Source organism: Amphiura filiformis, chromosome 16 (assembly GCF_039555335.1).
Source record: "Amphiura filiformis chromosome 16, Afil_fr2py, whole genome shotgun sequence".
NCBI classification, from domain to species: domain Eukaryota; kingdom Metazoa; phylum Echinodermata; class Ophiuroidea; order Amphilepidida; family Amphiuridae; genus Amphiura; species Amphiura filiformis.
In genome coordinates this window covers 11314347-11334480 of record NC_092643.1, presented here as the reverse complement: position 1 = coordinate 11334480, position 20134 = coordinate 11314347, and the positions used below count along the sequence as shown (strand labels likewise).

Here is a 20134-nt window from a genome sequence, read left to right as displayed (position 1 = left end):
CCTGGGAGCACATCAGACACATCAAATTGCATCCTATTATGAAGAATGTCCTTCTGATATCAAATAATTTTGATTTTTTGAAATTGGCGATATAATACAAATTTTATGGCAAATTATTAAAATTGATATTTTTACATTTCACAGTCCTCGAAGTCCGAAAATTAAAATCCTTTTGCAGACAGGTAACACACATGATTAGGAAAAATTTCCAGCCGGGTTTGCTAAAAATCACCACTGCCAGCAGGAAATATGAATATTTTTTTCCGAGCAGCTTACAATTTTTATGCCTTTTGGGAAACTTTATTTATATCATCAATACGGCAGGTCAAAATTTTCATATAATCGTCGGAATTTCGTCGCAATGTCATACGCTTTAAGTACATAGCTTTAGATTTATGCAGACTTACCTAGTTTTGATGAAAATATGCATTTTTGACATGACACTCGGGGACGAATAGCTACGAATACAGCCGGAAGACAATTTGTAAAGATAACAGCTGAATGCCAATGAATGCTGAAATTTTACTCCCGTCACTTTCACACCCAACCATTTACACATCCTTTGTTTTATTTTACACATCCTGTCACACCCAACTCATTACGACAGCAAACACCGCGCCGCTGGGAGTGGAATGCACCAGGTGCCGGGACCAGGTGGAATGCACAGCACTGGGCCAAAAATATCTCATAGCTGCTGCTCGTGTTTGTTTTGCTGTTTAGGAAATTGGCTAATTATTGTTTTTGTTTTCTTTAGGCCTACAAAAATATTGGTAAAAGATGTGATGTTAGAAGAAATTTGTTGGAACGATATATAGGCCTATGTCTACGTGATAACAATTTAATTAAATTTGTGACAATATTTCTGTAACAGAGTATCTTCACTGATACCGTACTCGTCGTAATTATGTTTATAGGACTATCAATAACATTGTAAATAAGAAATCAGATTCAGAATCGATCGACCCAGGCGCCACAGCTGAAAGGCACCAAGCCGTGCAAAAAGGAAACAACAATTATTATAGTTGGCTCAGTGATGTTAACACCCATAGGCCCCAGACTAAAATTGTGTTGAAACTAATGTAGGCATATTTTGTATTTTCACTCTAGCTCTACCTAAGTAGTGAACACTCTTACACATTTTGCTAAATGGTTTAGGCTATGGGACTGTAGACTTAGTAGGGGCCTATATTGAACTAGGCCTATTTTAAAATATATTTCTGGGGAAAGAGCCCTAATTTATAATTTAAAATCTTTATTCATGAAAACATACCTGCAATTTGAAATTAAGTGCAGAAAGATTTTAACAGAAATAACAGTGATATGCGGAACTGAAACAGATTATTATTAGAAATGATATTACTAACGCTTTAATTTCAGACATATGAATTATTTTTCATGAAAATGCAATGTGACATCAATGGTCTATGTGCAATGCGTGTGTATTACAGGGATGTGAGAGTTCCTCTTTTCAGCTGATTTCCTCTTTTTTTGTTGCCAAAATTTACGTGTTTTTCTTTTATTTTCAGCCCATATTTGGCGTTTTTACCCTGATTTTACGCTGTTTTTAGTGATTTTCCTCGTTTTTGGTCTAATGGCCTCTCACACCCCTGGTACTAAATAAACTGAAGTTATGTGCATGTCGTATTATTATATGCACAGACCGCAGTTAGTCCGTGCACATCGTGCATTTAGGCCTTTGGTTTATGAATATCAATTTTCTTCAGTCAAAACGCATTCCCGGAGCACATTATAGGCCTACCGGACATATAATCAAACCGGAGAGCACCATCAGCATAATAGGCCTGCCACTTGTTTATTAGTACACACCTGGGACGGGTTTCATTTTTTCAAGCAATCGATCATGCCACTACCCGCGGTATAAAAAGGGGTGGAAAAGTGCACAGGAGTGTGTAATTGAATGGGAGTGAAATTGCGAAGGTGCGCATTGGTGCGAAGGTCCGCATAGACTGCACGGTGTAATTACGAGTTACCAAAATAGGCGTACAGTGCAAAGTGAGTTCATGGGGTCACGTCGGAAAACTTGGGATTTATTTATTTATTTTATACTTTGAAACACTATTACGCACTTTATAGATAGTTAATATATTATTTACTGATATAATACTGTACTTCTATTTGATTTGGCATCGTAAATTGCTGGATTTTCGATCCAACAGTATTGATCACTTTTGCTATAATAAAATCACTCGTATTCAGCATGGTGGTGTCCAGCATAGTTGTTTGATCGCTTGCATAATAATCTAGCGTCCCGGGTTCGATTCCCACCGACGGCTTATTGAAAATTATTATCATCTGTTCATCTTTTTTCAATTACGATTACGAAAAGGAAAAACTATGTTGCAAATCAAGATGTGTGATTATTTATAATTTATCAGCCTATTTTGCGCTCACTTTTAGTTCATACTCTTCTGTGGCTATTCCGTTTAAAGACAATCCTCCCTCTGGAATCTACCGGCGGATGGGTACAGCTGGGTGCATTCTACTGCCCTTAAGGGATCTAAAATGAGCGTTTACTGCGTTTCGACAGTATTTTTTGTGGGACATGAGAGCACCTCAGACCTATCGAATTGCATTCTAAATACGAAGCATTAGTCTTTCTGATATCAAATAATTTTCATTTTTGAAAATCACAATATAATACAAATTTTATGACAAATTATAAAAATTTGATATTTTTCAAATTTTTGATATATAACAGTCCTCTAAAGTAAATTATATAAATCTAATGATATATTCTTAAAGTGTATGTAGCAGGGAGGAAAAGCCGACGGTCAATTGAAAATTTTGACCTTTCATATTGAAGATATGGATTTTTTCCCAAAAAGACCTAACTTTTTTTGGTGTTTTGGAAAAAAAATCCATATCTTCAATATGAAAGGTCAAAATTTTCAATTGATCGTCGGCTTTTCATCCCATCTACATACACTTTAAGTATAAATCATCAGATTTATAAAGTTTACTTCAAATACTGTTAAATATCAAAAATATCAATTTTTAATGATTTGCCATAAAATGTGTATTAAATTGCGAATTTCAAAAAATCAAAATTATTTGATATCAGAATGACTTTCTTCGTATTCAGAATGCAATTCGATATGTCTGATGTGCTCTAATGTCCCAAAATAAATACTGTCCAAACGCTCATACCCCAGCCCTTAATCAGAACAAAATTCTGCATAACATATCTGAAAATGACACAACATTTTAGGTCTACTTTTTGAGAAAAATAGCGCTATATAAAAAGGCCTGATTTTCCCGTGTTTACGTCCGACTGCTAACCGCGTTTTGACCTTGTGTGTTCATGCGCTCATCATCGTAAACATCACTCAAATTTTAGCGTTTTCTGTTCAAATTAGTAGAGATCACATTCACAAGTTCTAGCAAAACACGATTTGCAACACTAAAATTGTTAATATTGTACCGATTTTGCACAATTTTTATACAAAGTTGGGACTATAGGCGTGATAAACTTTTGCCGGAAACCGCTTCACAGGCGGATTTAGTGGTATGAACCCTAAAAATACATCTGAAGTCAAAATTAAAAGTCAAATTCAATAATCATCATAATCCCAATCCGTAAATTTAGATGGAAAATTTATTTAGATATTTGAGAGAATTTAAAGAAAATTGTCCATGTAAACGGTCATTACTTCACACTTGACAAAGGTCTATGACCAAAAATTCATGTTATTTATGCAATCATGCAATAATGTGATTTGACACCAAACACTTTACTTTGACTATAATTTCCTGTGATATTTTCTTTACCATTTTGTATACTTTCACAGCAATTTGTTTACTTTCTTTGAGAGAATTTAGTTGTAGAGAAGCATTCTACAGAGGGCATCACTCTGTCAAGACTTGTTATCGCTTGAAAACTTCTGTAGGGATGCTTATTAGGGGAGGGGCGCTAATTACTCCCTATTCCAGAAAAATACAGAACTAATTTTTTGGGATTAAAAATTTTTTATCCTGTTTTGCCAAATGAAACAGCTAAATCCTAGTCCTAACTGGCAATAAAAGTCAAATTTTAATATTTGGTCAATTTTTGGTAATAAGGGCCAAAAACATGCATTTTTTTGGTGTTTTTCGTATGCTGTGATAATCAAGCCCAAAGACTTGTACAAGACTAATTTCAGTTTATGCAGTCTAATTTTTGGAAAAGACTTGTTTTATTCTGATAATCAATCAGAAATCAAAGAAACACAAAAAAGTGAAAAATGTAGCAATATTTCAGCATATACTCAAGATTTTGAATGCTTAGACTTGTTCCAAGTCTTTGATTTTTGTGACTCGGTTGTCAGAAAATATGACGAAAATGCTATGTTTCATTTGGCAGAACTTGATAATATTTATTAATCCCAAAAAATTAGTGCTGTATTTTTTCTGGAATAGGGAGTAGGTAGAATACAGTACCTTTTATTAGACTGGAGGTCATTATGCAAATAAAGCAACCTGCATTTGTAAGTCACCTAGTACTTTATTATCCATTGAACTGGATCTTGCTATTAATCTTGCAGCTTATGAATAAACATTAGATATGAAAATGTAAATTTGCTAAGTGCCATATGCTCTTTACAATTTAGACAATGAATTTTAATGCAAATGTTGCATTTCTTCAGTCCACTTGATGTATTAATTTGCCATGAAGCAAGCAATGCTCCTTTTACAGTTGGTTGTTGGTCTAAAGTATTATTGACGAGTATTTAGAATAGCTAAGTGTTGTCCATCTTTTTTCCATCCATTTTGCAAAATGTTTTTTGATTTATTTCAAAAAGCATCAGGGGGGAACTCATAAGTTGTTTAAAATCCTATATTTTGTGAATACTTAAAAACAACATCATGTTTATGGTATTAAAACACTTCATGCTAGGATGCGAGTGTTTCGTAAATTTCTGGATGTCCAGAATTTGGCCTTATATTTCTGGAATTGGATGATAATATTTCTTCATAAAAAAGCAAAAACATTTTTAGGGAGGGGTGATCCCTGGACAAGCTCCCATAAATGTTTGATGCCACGTACAAGCGCTTGGCTGTCTGGCCAAGGGCAGTTCGATTTTCAGGAAATTTGGCAATTACCCACTTTCATCCCTATTTATATAATCTGTAAAACATTTTGAGATAAATAACATTGATAAAATAAGTCAAAATTTACCCATACGATGGTGGTTCTGGTAGGAATTTTCCTAGTGTCTCTTGTACTACTCTGTGGAGGCTCAGATCCTGTTCTCTATTCCAAGGTATGCCTTGAACTCTCCCTGGAAAGTTAAACAAAATGGCAGAAAAACAAAATCATTAGAATTATTAACCCTAACTCTGTCAAATCTTACAAAGCAAATCCACCAGCATGCATGATACACCTTAACCCTAACCGCCTAGTGGCTTTTCGGCGACGGGAAGGGAAAGAAGGAAGGAATAAAGAGAGAAAAGAAGGAAAGAAGTTGTTTGCTCTGGGTGGGATTCGAACCCGCGAGACCCCTCGCATGCCTAGCACACGGTCTGCGACACCTTGCCACGGGTCTTGGGCTTCACTGGCCAGCGAAACCGTGCCTATATATCACTTAAGGCAATTGCGTCATCACACCACGTGGGATGCATGCACGAACAGCGCATATCAAGTAGTATTTTGTAGTATACGGTACGGTTAGGGTTAAGGAAGCATATATTGCGTTTCGATAGTGGTAACCTAACCCTAACCGCCTAGGGGCTTTTCGGCGACGGGAAGGGAAAGAAGGAAGGAATAAAGAGAGAAAAGAAGGAAAGAAGTTGTTTGGTCTGGGTGGGATTCGAACCCGCGAGACCCCTCGCATGCCTAGCACACGGTCTGCGACACCCTGCCACGGGTCTTGGGCTTCGCTGGCCAGAGAAACCGTGCTTATATATCACTTAGGGCGATTGCGTCATCACACCATGTGGGATGCATGCACGAACAGCGCATATATCAAGTAGTATTTTGTAGTATACGGTACGGTTAGGGTTAAGTGATGAATTGGGATTCGCAATTTTCTCTCTTTGTTGTAGTCACATCCCTGCCTTTTTAAATTGTCTAAATCATGATAAGCAGGATGACTGCTGGCGATTGGATCTGAGACGAATATACCTATTCGTCTCAGGATTGGATATACTTTAGAGCAGAGGTAGGTGGACAACACTTACAGAGATCAGAATAAAAATAAATCGAGAAGCAAAAAAAAAAGAAAAGAAGAAAAATGAAAGAAAAAAAAAAAATCAAGAAGCAAAACAATTTAAAAAAAATACTATCCTAGCGCCCTAATGCCTTGAATCGAGGCTAATATAGTTAGTGCACTTGACAGTTATTAGTACATATATATCTATTATCTACTTGACAGTAAAGTGTTTGTTTTGGCAATGTTAAGGTACAAAATACCATATTCAATAACCATATTTCATCAAGTATCCAGCTCAAATAATAAAATTATGGAAATAACGAATAATGAATAGGCTACTTAAATGAAAAAGTTACCTACTCAATCTTGAAAAAAAAAAATGTGCCAGGAAAATGGGACTTGGCGTTCATTAACCTTACTGTATTTACATTTTATCTGTTTCAATTTGGTGCATTCAATGCTATTGACATTTTTGTTGGTGGTGCTTATAATATTTTTCACACAAATGAATTGAAATTTTTATAGGAACAGAAGACCACTTTGATACCTATCGTATTTCCTCGAATAGTCGCCCCCCCCCTCAAATAAATGCCCCCATCACTTTTTTCAACCAAGATGTTTCAAAAATGCCGACATTTCTGTAACGGGATCCGATACCCCTGGGTACGTTATAATAAATCACGCCCTCTTTGGGTCCTTTGAGTCTCCATCATGGCAGAATAGCAACTAAACCACGTCGTCTTTGCCTCCTGATTTATTGTAGTTTTATGAAGCGTTACATTACACAACATGGTGTCAGAGTGGTCTTCTGACATTGTGGAGGACTCCGCCCATTCAGAAAGCAGAGTCCAGTCGCCGTGGGCGTCGTCAAGACTATGAAAATGCAAGATTTCATCTGGTCATCGGGCGTAAATTATAAGCTTTCTGAACGAACTTCGTCAGTTTCCGTGAGAAGCCGATTGGCCGAAAGTTGAGGTGACGAGCTGTTGTACCTAATTGCCTACGGCTGTGTTTTAGAGAATTGATGGAAGTGCGTATCGGCGAATGCATGAATGTGAATCTGGTCCAAATTTTAAGAATGTCTACTGTATAATCGTCCTAGAGTGTGGACACCAGCTTGGAAGAACTGACGTTTGTAAATCGTTGTGTATCATAAACTGTTTGCTGAGCTAATGTAAGCAAGATTGCAAGCATAATAAATTAAATAAAGCAAGTGACACTGACAGTGAGCTGTACAGACTTGAACTTTTGTTGATGACGAGTCAATCTTCAACCGCCTTGAGTTGAACTGTAACCTGTATGTATATAGTTATCCAAGACCCTTAAAACCGTGAGGAAGCTATACTATTGTGGTTAAATTTTGCAATCCAAGACCCTTAAAACCGTGAGGATGCAAATGGACTTAGTTGGTCATCAAGATGCTCCAAGAGATGAGATGCACCTGGACTCGAAGAAATATCAACAGAAGCCCAGCAACACAGTGGATGTTGTTTAGCGGTGAAAGGATCTGCTTTTAATGGGACTTGACTTGCTGGTCATTGCTGCCTTCTTCAAGCATGGAAAATACATCATTACATGGACAGATTACATTTATATTGTGAACATTTCAAAAATCAAAATTGAAGATCAAAAGTTTGTTGCTAAAAAAAATGACAGATAGAGCAACTTTAAGTTTAAAATAACATGTGTGACATAATCTAATAACAAATCATTTCTATGATTGAACTTCATCGACACTTTTAATGGACAATTTGAACAATGAGACTTCAGCAACGATGAACAAACTTTCTGGGAATTACACAGCATACCAAACTTTGTCGCCAATCATCTGTTTAAAAAAGAGACAATAATTTTTCAAGTATGAACTGGTACCATCAGAACAGAGCTTTTGGCATATTGTTTATTTGTCAAAGTCATTGTTTTCATTGAAGGAAAATATCCAAAAATCGTAATCCTTGTTCTGGAGATACCGTACTTGTGTTACTTATAATGACTTTAAACAAAAATCGCAGGTATTAATATAATGAACAGTTTAATTTCATCACAACCACATGGACAGTCAAATTGACAATATGGACACTTGAACAGGCTTAGTGAAAAAAAAAGAATCACTTTGAGCATAGAATTTTTTTCTATTTTTTTCTAAAGGAAAAGAGATGTAACGGGATCCGATACCCCTGGGTACGTTATAATAAATCACGCCCTCTTTGGGTCCTTTGAGTCTCCATCATGGCAGAATAGCAACTAAACCATGTCGTCTTTGCCTCCTGATTTATTGTAGTTTTATGAAGCGTTACATCACGCAACAATTTCCATGCTATCTTGTGTAGTAAGCTTACCAAGTTGCTCACATGGTCAATAATAGCAGCAATATATAATTGGCGAAAATCTGCATCGGAAACCCGGAAGTGAACCAAAAGTCAGTGTTTCTAATTCATAGTTCGTCATTTTAGCATGACTTTTAAGCTTACCTAATGATTTTAACAGGAATTGTCGTGCTAAAAATGATCTCTAATAAACGCCCCCGTTTGGAAAATGCAATGCCCCGGGGGCATTTATTCGAAGAAATACGGTAAATGTACTGGCAAGGGACTAAGGGTAACTTATCATTAAAATGCATTTTTAAGGCATTTCTAGGCATTTGAACAAAAAAGGAACCATGGACCGTCCACATTCAAAAATGCACCCTCCTTCGAAAGGACATTCCAGTTGAAATCCATACACCGCACCCAAATCTTCCACACAGGGGTGTCATTGAACTTCAAATGAGGAATACCTGAATAGGTGATTCCGTTTGAAATCTACACCCCCCCTGTTTAGGTTTTGTCTTCCAATGGGGGATATCTTCATGGCAGAAATCGCCATGGTAGGTTGAATCCACAGCCACGCATGGCCATTTTGTTCCGACCTTTGAGATGCATAATGAGCTGAGGGACATCTGACTAAGGCTACTGACAATAGCCTGGTAATTGACCTCTCTGTGTGTGAGTGAGCATGTATACGCCATTATGAGGTCAATGGTCATATGCTTTTAGACTGCTTGCAGTGAGTGCAGCTAGCCTCTGCACATATAAAATCAGAATATTTTTGTCAGTTTTTGAGTTTAAGCGCACACTTCTTTCTCAAGGCGCTAGCTAACGACTATCATATCCATTGAACACGTATATTCAAGTGCAAGGAACCAAATCTGGCTTCTTTAGACTAAATCAATTACGGGAGATATTCATCATTTTCTACCCCGGTATCCAAAGATTTATCGTCTAATACTAAATCGTGCATAGCACATTCAGTCATTCACGTGTATCAAACCCAGGTATTCATTTCAGTGTCTCTGCTGTATAATGTAATTATTAACCGGGCGATGTCGGTGTGTGACATACCCCTACACATTCAAACTTCTAAATCTAGGATTATAAACCTATGTCCTTGTTTGTTTCAATGTGACCCTTTCATAACATCTGCCCGATGAGGCTATATGGTCATGTTTTTTATGTTGGGACCCCAAATATGGTGGTTTTGTGACATGCAAGAACAAATTTCGCACTTAAGATGTTGATATTTTTCTAGTCCTACATCACAGGGACCTGGTTTTGGTCTTATTTTTAAAGCAATTTAGCAGGCTAAAAGAATCAGAGGAAAGAACTAAAACAATTCACTTTGACTAATTAGTAAAGCTCGTTAAGTGGAATTAGGCAGGGGTGGTTGTGGTGGCGGAGCAGGTGGTGGCGGAGCAGGAGAGACGAGCAGGATGATGTTTGGATGTTTGATTTTACAATGAACAGTATAGTCCTACATCACAGAGACCGGGTTTTGGTCTTATTTTTAAGCAATTTAGCAGGCTAAAAAGAATCAGAGGAAAAAATTAAAACAATTCAATTTGACTAATTAGTAAAGCTTGTTAAGTGGAATTAGGCAGGGGTGATGGAGCAGGAGGTGGCGGAGCAGGAGAGATGAGCAGGATGATGTTTGGATGTTTGATTTTACAATGAACAGTATATATTGGTATGATTAGCCTAAAGTGGCACACTAAACATTATTCAATGAGTAAATAATATTTTGGAAGTATTTATAATATATTAAATCAAATTAATTAATGGAATCATTAAATAAATTAATTAAACCACCGCAGCATACAGATACTACGAAATGTAAAAATGGTGTATTAGCAAAAGTAATAATACATTTAAAAATATACAAGTTTATGTATCACTGGGGTAAAAGAATATAAACATGTAAATTACCTAATTAGCTTGATTAGTGAATCAAAAATACAGGTACAATGTCTAGTGATCCATAAGTGGCTCACACAATTTAAGTTTGAAATTCTGCATTCTAACTATACGGTAACAATACAACACGTGTTGTTTGGGCCACCCTGTAAGTGAGATTTCATGTTTTTATATGAAAAGTATACAGTTGCTGTGAATATGAATATGCATAAAGCTTCATCCAAATGATTTTCTGCCAATCTTTACTTAGTAATATTCAAAATCAAAGAATTGTTAATTTGACCATTATTTTTCATGTAAATTATTGACACATTTTTGACCACCCTGTATCTACGCAATCAAAGTACTTGACCGGTAAAAGTTCCATATGACTGGGTGGGCAATTGAGTTAGATGTATTAAACATGTGTCAAAACTTTACATTATTAATGTATGTTCAGGGGTGACCCCCATAACTGAATTAATATTTTTGTCCTATTTTTTTTTTTATATTTACACCCTGTATATTATATGAGTCACCCTGTATAATGACTCCCATTGTATAATTTTTGATATCGCTTGAGTATATGGTCAATTCCAGCGAAAGCGGGACAAAATTCTCTCTATGTTAACTTTCCACTTTAAAATGTCATTAATAAAGGAAATCACGTTATTGATGGAGCATATCATGTCACGTCCAATGTGCTCTCTTTGTGCATATAGGCATTTACTAGCAAGTCATACCAGGGGACAAGTTATGATGGCTTAAATGAATTGGCGTTACCCACAATTCAAAGATAAAGCACCATATATGTCATTGAATGTCCTTCAATCAAAATGAAATTATTACCGTTAGAAAGACGTTTGCACGATCTCTCATCATATGTAAAAGCGATTGAATTCCACCAAAGTTTGTGGACTCTAGAGGCCATTAAGTCAATTTGGCTAATAATTTTGTTACCAGCGTATCAAAAAATAAAATGATCGTTCTGAAAAATGTTAAGTGAATATGCCATAAATGACTATATCATGAAACAAAGTATGTTCTATAATTCTGAGGTCCAAGTGATTATTTTATGCAAATCGTTTTACCCATAAAATTCCATAAAATCAAATTTGACGTTACCCACGTATCAACTGTTACCCACGAGTCCAGCAAATATAATTGCCATAACTTAAATTAACATTTAATGACTTTGGACACTGAATTTAGTTTGACAAGCGCTTAAAATTGTAAATCGTAAAAATACGTAAAAAAAAAAAAAAAAAGAATCTACGACGCTTTAAACTTTTGTTACCCACGAATCCCGAATAGATGCTAACCTTGAAAAACAAGGAGATTGTTTATTTTAAGTTTAAATCAGCACATATTCAAGCCATGGGTATGCTATAATTTTTACAGTACTTACAGTTTATGCACCTAAGAAACGCATAAACCCCAAAGCGGTACTATAGTACTTATAGCTTTACCCACAATTGGCGTTACCCACGAATCCAAGGATTTACTAAGTAAATTATATGTTTCTTATGCCTCTTAACATTTTGAAAACATGCGAAATAGGTATCAAAACAGTCCTGTTTAATAGCGTCCTCTTGAAGGTATACTGAAGCTGTATCATGAAGTTTTGATTGATTATCCTAAATTACCATTATTTGGGTAAATGCAATTGTTAGAGAAACGGGAATCATTGAAACACAAGGGAGGAATAACCGCATGATGGTTTCCAACCTTCTGTAATATTTTCTATTTTGCCGCTTACCAATACATACCTTCAAATATGTGTTACCCACGAACATTTTGGTTACCCACGAATCCCTACTTAAAGTATAGTTAACAATGTATTGATAGTGTTTTAGTTCATAGGAACTGTCAAACACGAGTTAATAGAATATTGCTGCATGAAAATATGGAATGATTTTACTAAAATAATAATATAAAACTGTTTGCTCTGTCTATTTGAATTTGACAACTTCATTATTCTCAAAATTTTTATACCCAAAATGCCATAATGATCCATTCTAATAGTCCACGTAGTTTGTATTTTGATTAAAATTCATTTTAGTGCCATTGCAGCCTGAATTATTGACATACGGAAAGGTATTTTTTATTTTTATTAAAAAAATTAATAGGAATTGCTATTTTCCAGGCGCTGTTACCCACGAATCCATCCGAGATCCTCATCCTGCATTGACGAGATCTGAAATCTAACTTTATATTTATATGAAGCATTTATTCTAATCTTTCGAAATAATACAGTAATGTTAAATGACAGCCACTTTGGAAAGAGTTGAAGAATTGACACAATCTTAACTGTACACCTGGTTCTTTCTTAAAATTTGTAATAACCAAAATATTTCTTTGTAGATATATGTAATAAAATTCTATTTTACGTTCAAAGTCTTCACCGATTTCTAGTGTATATGAGTCACACATAAAATATTGAAAGATATTAAAGAAAGTGAAATTTTATGGCGTACAACAGGTGAAAAAGGCTTGAATCGTGGGTAACATGCATATGCGCATTTAACACTTTATTTGGTCTAGCAAGAAAAGTTATTTTTCAATCCGATGGCACTTCCACCTGATGATTCACTAGATATGATCGTCTCATTTGATAAGTCTAGAATTGAAAAGGAAAACATTTTCAAAATGGCCCCCAGAGAGAATTTTGTCCCGCTTTGGCTGGAATTGACCATATGCTTTCAGAATATATATACTTTTATAGGGTTCTCATGTACACCTATTGAGTTATAGCACCAAACCTGTAAAAGCATGTGATTTGCTTGAAAAATGCACATGTCACGCAATTGGTACCCAGTATAAAAAACATGACCATATCCAATGTTTTTGTCTAGTTTTTAATTATATAAATTTGTCAGGTTTCCTTTTCATATCTCAAATTCTCTCTGCACTACACTTGTGTATACACAACTTCCTGTTTATGAGAGGATATGGTTTTGAACCGAACCATAATAATTATGAATGGGCACACAAATGTATGATTCAATTCAAATTTGTATGCAAACTCTGCAGGGATTCAGGATTTTTTACGGTAATTTGTAAACTTGCTTACTACGGAAATACTACCATAATAAAAAAATTAAAGAATGTGCAAATAAATATCATGCCTAAAATAATACCTTGTTTGGCATTCAGAGCATTCAAGCTGCTGATTATACAAGATGATTTCAGTTTCCTTCTTATTTGATTTCAATAACTAAATTTGATACAAATATTACATCCGGGATTACATCATTCTCATTGAAATTATGAATTTGATTAATTTAAGGGTCGTGTAATGGTTAAATATACTAGATTTTCAGTGATTCTGTGAGAATTTGAATAAATTTGGACATTAGACTTGAGTAGTAGAGACTATGCATTAAAGTACTTTTTCACTGGTAAAATTTTGTAATGGCCCCACAACAAAGGTTCATAACAAAGCTTTGTGACTTGAATACAAATGTAAATGAAGTTATTCAAATTCATGTGCCAATAAGGGGCTGGCATTTTCTTGGAAGGGGGGGAGGGGTCCCAAAAATACAGGGGGGGGTCACAGAATTTTCAGACCAAAAATAGGGGGTATAATTTTTTTTAACACCCAAAATAGAGGGGTTATAGAATTATTAAGGGCTGGTGACTCAAAATTTTTTTCTTTAACCTTCTCGATCGAAATGTACGTACAATCTATGCAAAATTTTAATGCGCTACGCGCACCTTCTTTACACTTACGATAAAAATTTTGACGCGCTCCGCGCACTTTCTTCACTCTTAGTTTTGGCGCTCTCCGCGCCTTAGTTCCGCCAATGAATAATTTGTCTTGAGTCTTTGTAGGGGGGGGGGGGGGTAATACAAATTTTCATATTGTTTTGCCCGCGATAGGGGTCATAAAAAATTGACTCCGTTCACCGACATATTTGGGACCCCCCCTTCCGAAGAAAATGCCAGCCCCCTAACATGGCACAAACTTGATAGCATAAGGTCAGGGTTTTCTAAGCCTACACTAAATCTCACACAATTTCTCCCACTTTCTTGGAAATCAAAACAATTTGCTTATCTTATATAAATAAATGAAACCTACATTTGGTAAAAATGGTGCACAAAATGTTGAATTGTGTTTCATGAAAACAATATTCAACTTATGACCCACTGAAAATGGGTGACAGGGATGTGCGGCCACATTGACCCCCCATTTTTCAACTCCCTCTCACCCAATGACCCCCTTTTTTGTTTTACTGAATTCCCTCTCACCCAATGACCCCTTTTTTGTTTTACTGTCACCAAAGACCGGCCTTTTTTCAAAAATTGTGGGAAAATTTCTGATAATTTTCAAATTTTTGAAAATTTTGAATCTTGCTTTTATATTTTGACCCAAAATTTTTCCCAGTCTCACTGAATGACCCCATTTTCTGGTAAGATTTTCTCCAGTCTCACAGAAAAAAAACCCTTTTTTGGGCCTTCTCACTGAAAGATCCCCCTTTGGAGGCCTTCTCACTGAAAGACCCCCTGAAAGACCCTAGGTGTCTGAAAGACTCCTAGTTTCAAACTGCTATATGAACATCCCAGTCACTTCCAAAGTTAAGTGCCCCCCCCAGCTTGTGAGTCACTCTGAATTGCCAATTGTGCCAAATCAGAGTCCTGATTGTAATCACTTACCATCATCACATATACCTAGGTACATAATGCCACCTTCTCCATTCACAAAGGCACAAGCATACTTGGCTAGTGTCTCCGGTAGCATGTTTATTATGTATCTCCCTTGTGCAGCTTTGAACTCAATATTTCTGGATTCTCGTAGCTGTATCTGTGAACCAAAGATGTAATATTCATCTCTGTCTCTGAAATGACAAAATCAAAAATCAAAACTAGATACGTCGCGGTAGACTGGGATGCCTCCACCAAGGGGCAGTAGGAAAGATATTATTTATAATAACCAAAAGTCTTAAATAATGTTATTTTACAAGTTGACCTCAAATGACCTTTTACCTCAGCATATGACCTTGCAAACCACCAATAGATGAGGGTTCCCATAGTGCACCTATGACAGAAGTTTGGTTGCAATAGGATTTAAACTGTTCATACGAGACTTAATTTAACCAAAAGTCTTAAATAATGGTATTTACCAGTTGACCTCAAATGACCTTTGACCTCAGTATATGAACTTGAACACCACTAATAGATGAGGGTTCACATAGTGCAGCTATGACCCAAGTTTGGTTGCAATAGGACCAAATTTTAATTTTTACGTATGTACGTATACATGGACGTATGGACGGACGGATAATGCAAAAACAGTATGCCTCGCGGTGGAAGCATAATAAATAGAACAGGTTGCCGACTCCTACTTGTTTTTTAAGACTCATTTGAGCATAGTTGGCAGTGGTGATACAAACCCACCCTTTTTATTTCAAACCCACCCTTTTTATTTTATACCCTTTATACTAAAACTCCGAAACCCACCCTTTCTAAACGTGGTTACTGATCATAGATAAGTGGTTATGGTGGTCCAGGAAGTGCAGATTTGCATCCAAAGAGAATTACATAAGTTTTAGATGACCAAACAGAATGGGATTTCATTATTTTTTTTGTGTGTTTCATTTAGTGTCATTCAATTGGAAATTACAGTAAGCTTTGAGATTGCAATTGTCGACTTCTAAACCCACCCTTTTTATCAGTGACCACACTTTATATTTGGACACAAATTTTAACCAGTAATTGTTCAAACCCACCCTTTTAAGCATTTTGTGGACCCTTCAAACCCACCCTTTCTAAAGCGTGGGTTACCAACAGTGTTGAGACTAACTTGAAGTTGAAATAAAATTAGGGCAATTCCAGATTCCAGAATTCATTAAAGGAGTGTAAGACCCTATTCACATTAGAAAATTTTCTTCTTTCGACGAACCTCGAACTAATTAAGATTAAAAATTGTTTTTTCCTAATGTGTGCGCACTTCTCTTCCTTCAACAAAGATTAAAATTGCTTTGTTCAACGAAGCTAAAAAGGATGTTTCGACGAAGGAATGCCGTTTGACAAAGCTAATTTTGTAATGTACACTCACCCGTTCGGCGAAGGAAAGTGATCATGTGACAAGTGACCCTCGCCGGCTGTAATAACAGCCGGGCCTTAATAGCTTCGCAAACTTTCATGAAATGTGTATGGTGCAATGTCTTTGTTCGATCTTCGTTCAGCGTAATGTGTATGCATGCTTAATTGGTTTTAAAATCAAGATTAAACATGCTCACGGGGCCTCGCCTTCCGAGCGACTTACATGCTCACCATACCTCAACAAGACACCGATTATATCTATGGTAATGGTCTGTTTCTCACCCTTTATACATAGTTTGTTGGCTCAGTGGTAATGCACTGAGTTTTACAACAGGGAGGTTCCGGGTTCAATTCTCAGCTCTGCCTATTATTTTTCAAGGCTGAGAAAAAAATGCAATTCCTGATCTGCAAAATTATTTGGTGTGCGATCTGAGCTGGTCCTTTTCTGATGGCTGTGTCTCTTACAGGCACACTCCCTCTGAAATCCAAACCAGGTTCCCACCCATTATACATCCCTTTAAGTATATGATCAAATAATAAACTGAAAGGCACAATGCGCGCCAAAATTTTCAATTTGTGTTCACACGATTAAGCTGCACTCCCCTGATTTCTCAGATTTCATTATAATTTATATCGAGGATGATCATTTTGGCAAAAGCAAACAGTAAATTCAAGTAAAATATTTATTAGAGTGTGTGCTTTAATTTAAGGCTACATGTTTCTTGTATTTTAAAAAAGCACATCTCTTTTCTTTGTTTTTTAGAGTGCACACCATTAAATACAAGTCTCCTACACACTGGGAGGAAAAAAATCAGTGTTTCAAACGAGGAAACATGCAACACGACTATACATTAGAAAAGGCTTAAAACCCAACTATTAGGCCCTGATTCATATTTAATCCTCATTTAGGCCTGGGAAATAGATTGTTTGTGACAAATGAGCAGGATCTGACTTTTTATGACGATTTGGCTAAACTTTCAAAATGTGTTACATTTCAGAAACACTAAGCTATTCGTGAGGTGGTGTATGCTGTATGGGCTATGTTCTAGTCGGCATTTTTCTAGGACAAAATGCTGGACTCTGTATATAATTTCTACAATAGATGTCTTCATCTGACCTTCGACTTGCAGAAAGGGTAAGTTTTGAAGAACTGAGCTGCTCTGGAGTCAAGAAAATGGCGTTTTCCCGGACCCTGTTTGTACACAAAGTCAATGGGGGCTATTTACTAGTGTGCACCCTGTACGATTTTGACCTTTTGACCTCTGTCATAATGTTTTCGCCATGTTCAAATTTGTTATCGATAAAATCCTTCTACAAATGACTGTGTAGCATACCAATTAAAGGTTTCTAGCCTGTTTAGCAGACTACCTGCAGATTTTTTACTATTGAAGGAGTATAACGGTAAGATTTGTGTACAAATAGGGCCTAAATGCATACTCAGATCACTGATACCTTTACAAGATGAATGAATCTTGAAACTTATACATGCATGATAATGCATTGCAAGACTTCCAAATTTGGCACTGCTGGCATGCTCTGGCATAGAACTGCAAAAGCTTAAGAAAACCATTCCCACCATGGTTCGAGCATGCATTTAGAAGGCCGTGATTGGCTCTTTGGAACCTTTCATTGCATTGGACACACTTGTTGGTAAGCTTAAAATTACACTGACCATTTTTGGTCAGCTTTAACATGGTTTAGGTAAGCAAATTTTCATCACTGAAACCAGGCTCTACTCCCAGGGGCCAGGGCTTATGTTAAAGTTACTAGCCATGTACAGTGGTGTAGCATGAGATATCCTATGGGGGTGGGGTGGCACAGACCACTAAGGGGAGGGCGGGAGGGAGCATCACTGGGCCCTAGGGGCACCCAAGCACTTTTTCCTGCAATTTTCCTCTGGGATTTTCTAAATTTCAAATCGATTGACAGGGAACATGCCCTTTCACCCCCACCCCACCCCAACTTTTACTTTTGCTTTTATTTAGAGATATGGAAATGGCAAATTATGAAATTAGTTTTAAACTGTAATTTTGTCATTTGCTATCAGCAGTAGATAGCACAAAATTCTAAAAATGGTACGGTACCATGTAAGTTAGCTGATTTGCATAGTAAAAGCTCCTTCAAACTGAAAGTGCAGCCTGATTATGTTGATCAATATCCAAATTTATGATATATTATATAAACATCATTTCATAAAAATTCTTTACGGGCCCGCTACTTTTGTTTGCAAAGAAAACAGACCTTATTTATTATAATGGACCCGTAAAGGCAAAGAAAAGAGACTGCAGTGGGCCGGTAAAAAGCGAAGAGAAAAGATACCATAGGCCCTTAAAGGAAAGAAAAGAGACCTTAGTGAGTATGTAAGAAAAGATACATCATGTACCAAGATAATGGACCCATAAAAGAAATGAAAAAAAAAACTTGGAGGGCCCGTAAAAAAGCAAGAGATACCTTCTATTTGGCCTAATAGACAAGAAAAGAGACCTTTGTTGGCCCGTATAGTAAAGCAAAGAAAATATGCCTTAATTACATTTACAAGACTGTATCCTTTCTTTACTTTTTACGGGCCCCTGAGGTCCCTTTTCTTTGCTTTTACTGCCCCAAGTATGTTTTCTTCACTTTTTACAGGCCCCCTAGGACCCCGGGGTAACGCACCCGGTTCCCCCCTCCCCCCTCCTTGTCGGCGGCACTGATCAAGTATTGAAATGCTTTCAACCTTTGTAATGGATCATTCAAGCATGCTCAACAAGTTTTTCAATCAATGTAAGTGCCTCTGGCCCTAAAGTTGGTTTTTTTAAACTTCCGTGGTCCGGGTACGCGCTGGTGAATTGCGATCGCGTAGAAGTGACAAGGTCGCCTACTACGCGCCGCGCCGAAGACCAATGGGTCAGCCGGCTTGTTGTCAAGTGCGTGGATCAGCCAATCAGCGTGATTGTTTATTGCTTTTGCATTTACGCTTGTGAACGCGATACGCACAGGCACGACAAAAAAAAAAAAAAAAAACCAACTTTAGTAGAAGTAAAAATTGATACTATGGCCAGAGTTCTAGACTAGAGCTATGCCTGATGCCACAATGGCAATGCTATGTCTGGTTCCATACAGCAATACGCAGTATTGCTGTCGGGTGAGCAGGTACGAATAATTCCGCGTGAATTGCGACGTCGGAGCCGGTCAAACACAGAGGACTAGCCTACATCTGGTATCCTACTATCACTCAAACAAGCAAATCTCTTCACGAATTCACTCACCTTGCGATCCTACATCATCAGTTGAAACAAACATCGAAGTTTCCAAAAACAACTTTGTTATTCCTCAAAACTAGTAAACTACAAGTAACTTCATTAATAAAAAATTGAAATCCTACTATTACCCGTTATTGAAAATTTTGTTCGATTTATGTCAACCAAAAGAACGCACGAGTCAAGTTCAGTTGACCAAAATGGTATCTCCTACCTCCTGGTCACCTCAGATATGACGTCAGTATCAAGCTGCTTAAATATTCATGAAAAGGTCACAATCGGGGATCGGATTGGTTGAAATCAACGCCACATTTTTTTTTTTTTTTTATGTATATTCATGTATGAAAACAGCGATGCGGATATAGTATCATCACCGGGACTGAAAAATGCGACATTTTTGATGTTTGTACCGGGGAATTTCAGACACAGAGACTCCGCGGAGATTTCTACAAATTCGTCCAAAGGTAACCAAAGGGTTGGGGATCGCATTTTA

The 20134-nt window shown here is 36.8% G+C and overlaps 1 protein-coding gene across 1 annotated transcript in view; it reads right to left on the bottom strand.

The window, feature by feature from the left end:
- LOC140135563 (schlafen-like protein 1) overlaps positions 1–20134 on the bottom strand; it is a 31455-nt gene that overhangs the window by 10164 nt on the left and 1157 nt on the right. Inside the window, exons 2-3 of the mRNA XM_072157103.1 lie at positions 15014–15195; positions 5177–5279 (exon numbers count right to left, since the gene is read on the bottom strand). Coding sequence (XP_072013204.1) covers positions 5177–5279; positions 15014–15195 — 285 coding nt within the window. The remainder of the gene's footprint in view (positions 1–5176; positions 5280–15013; positions 15196–20134) is intronic.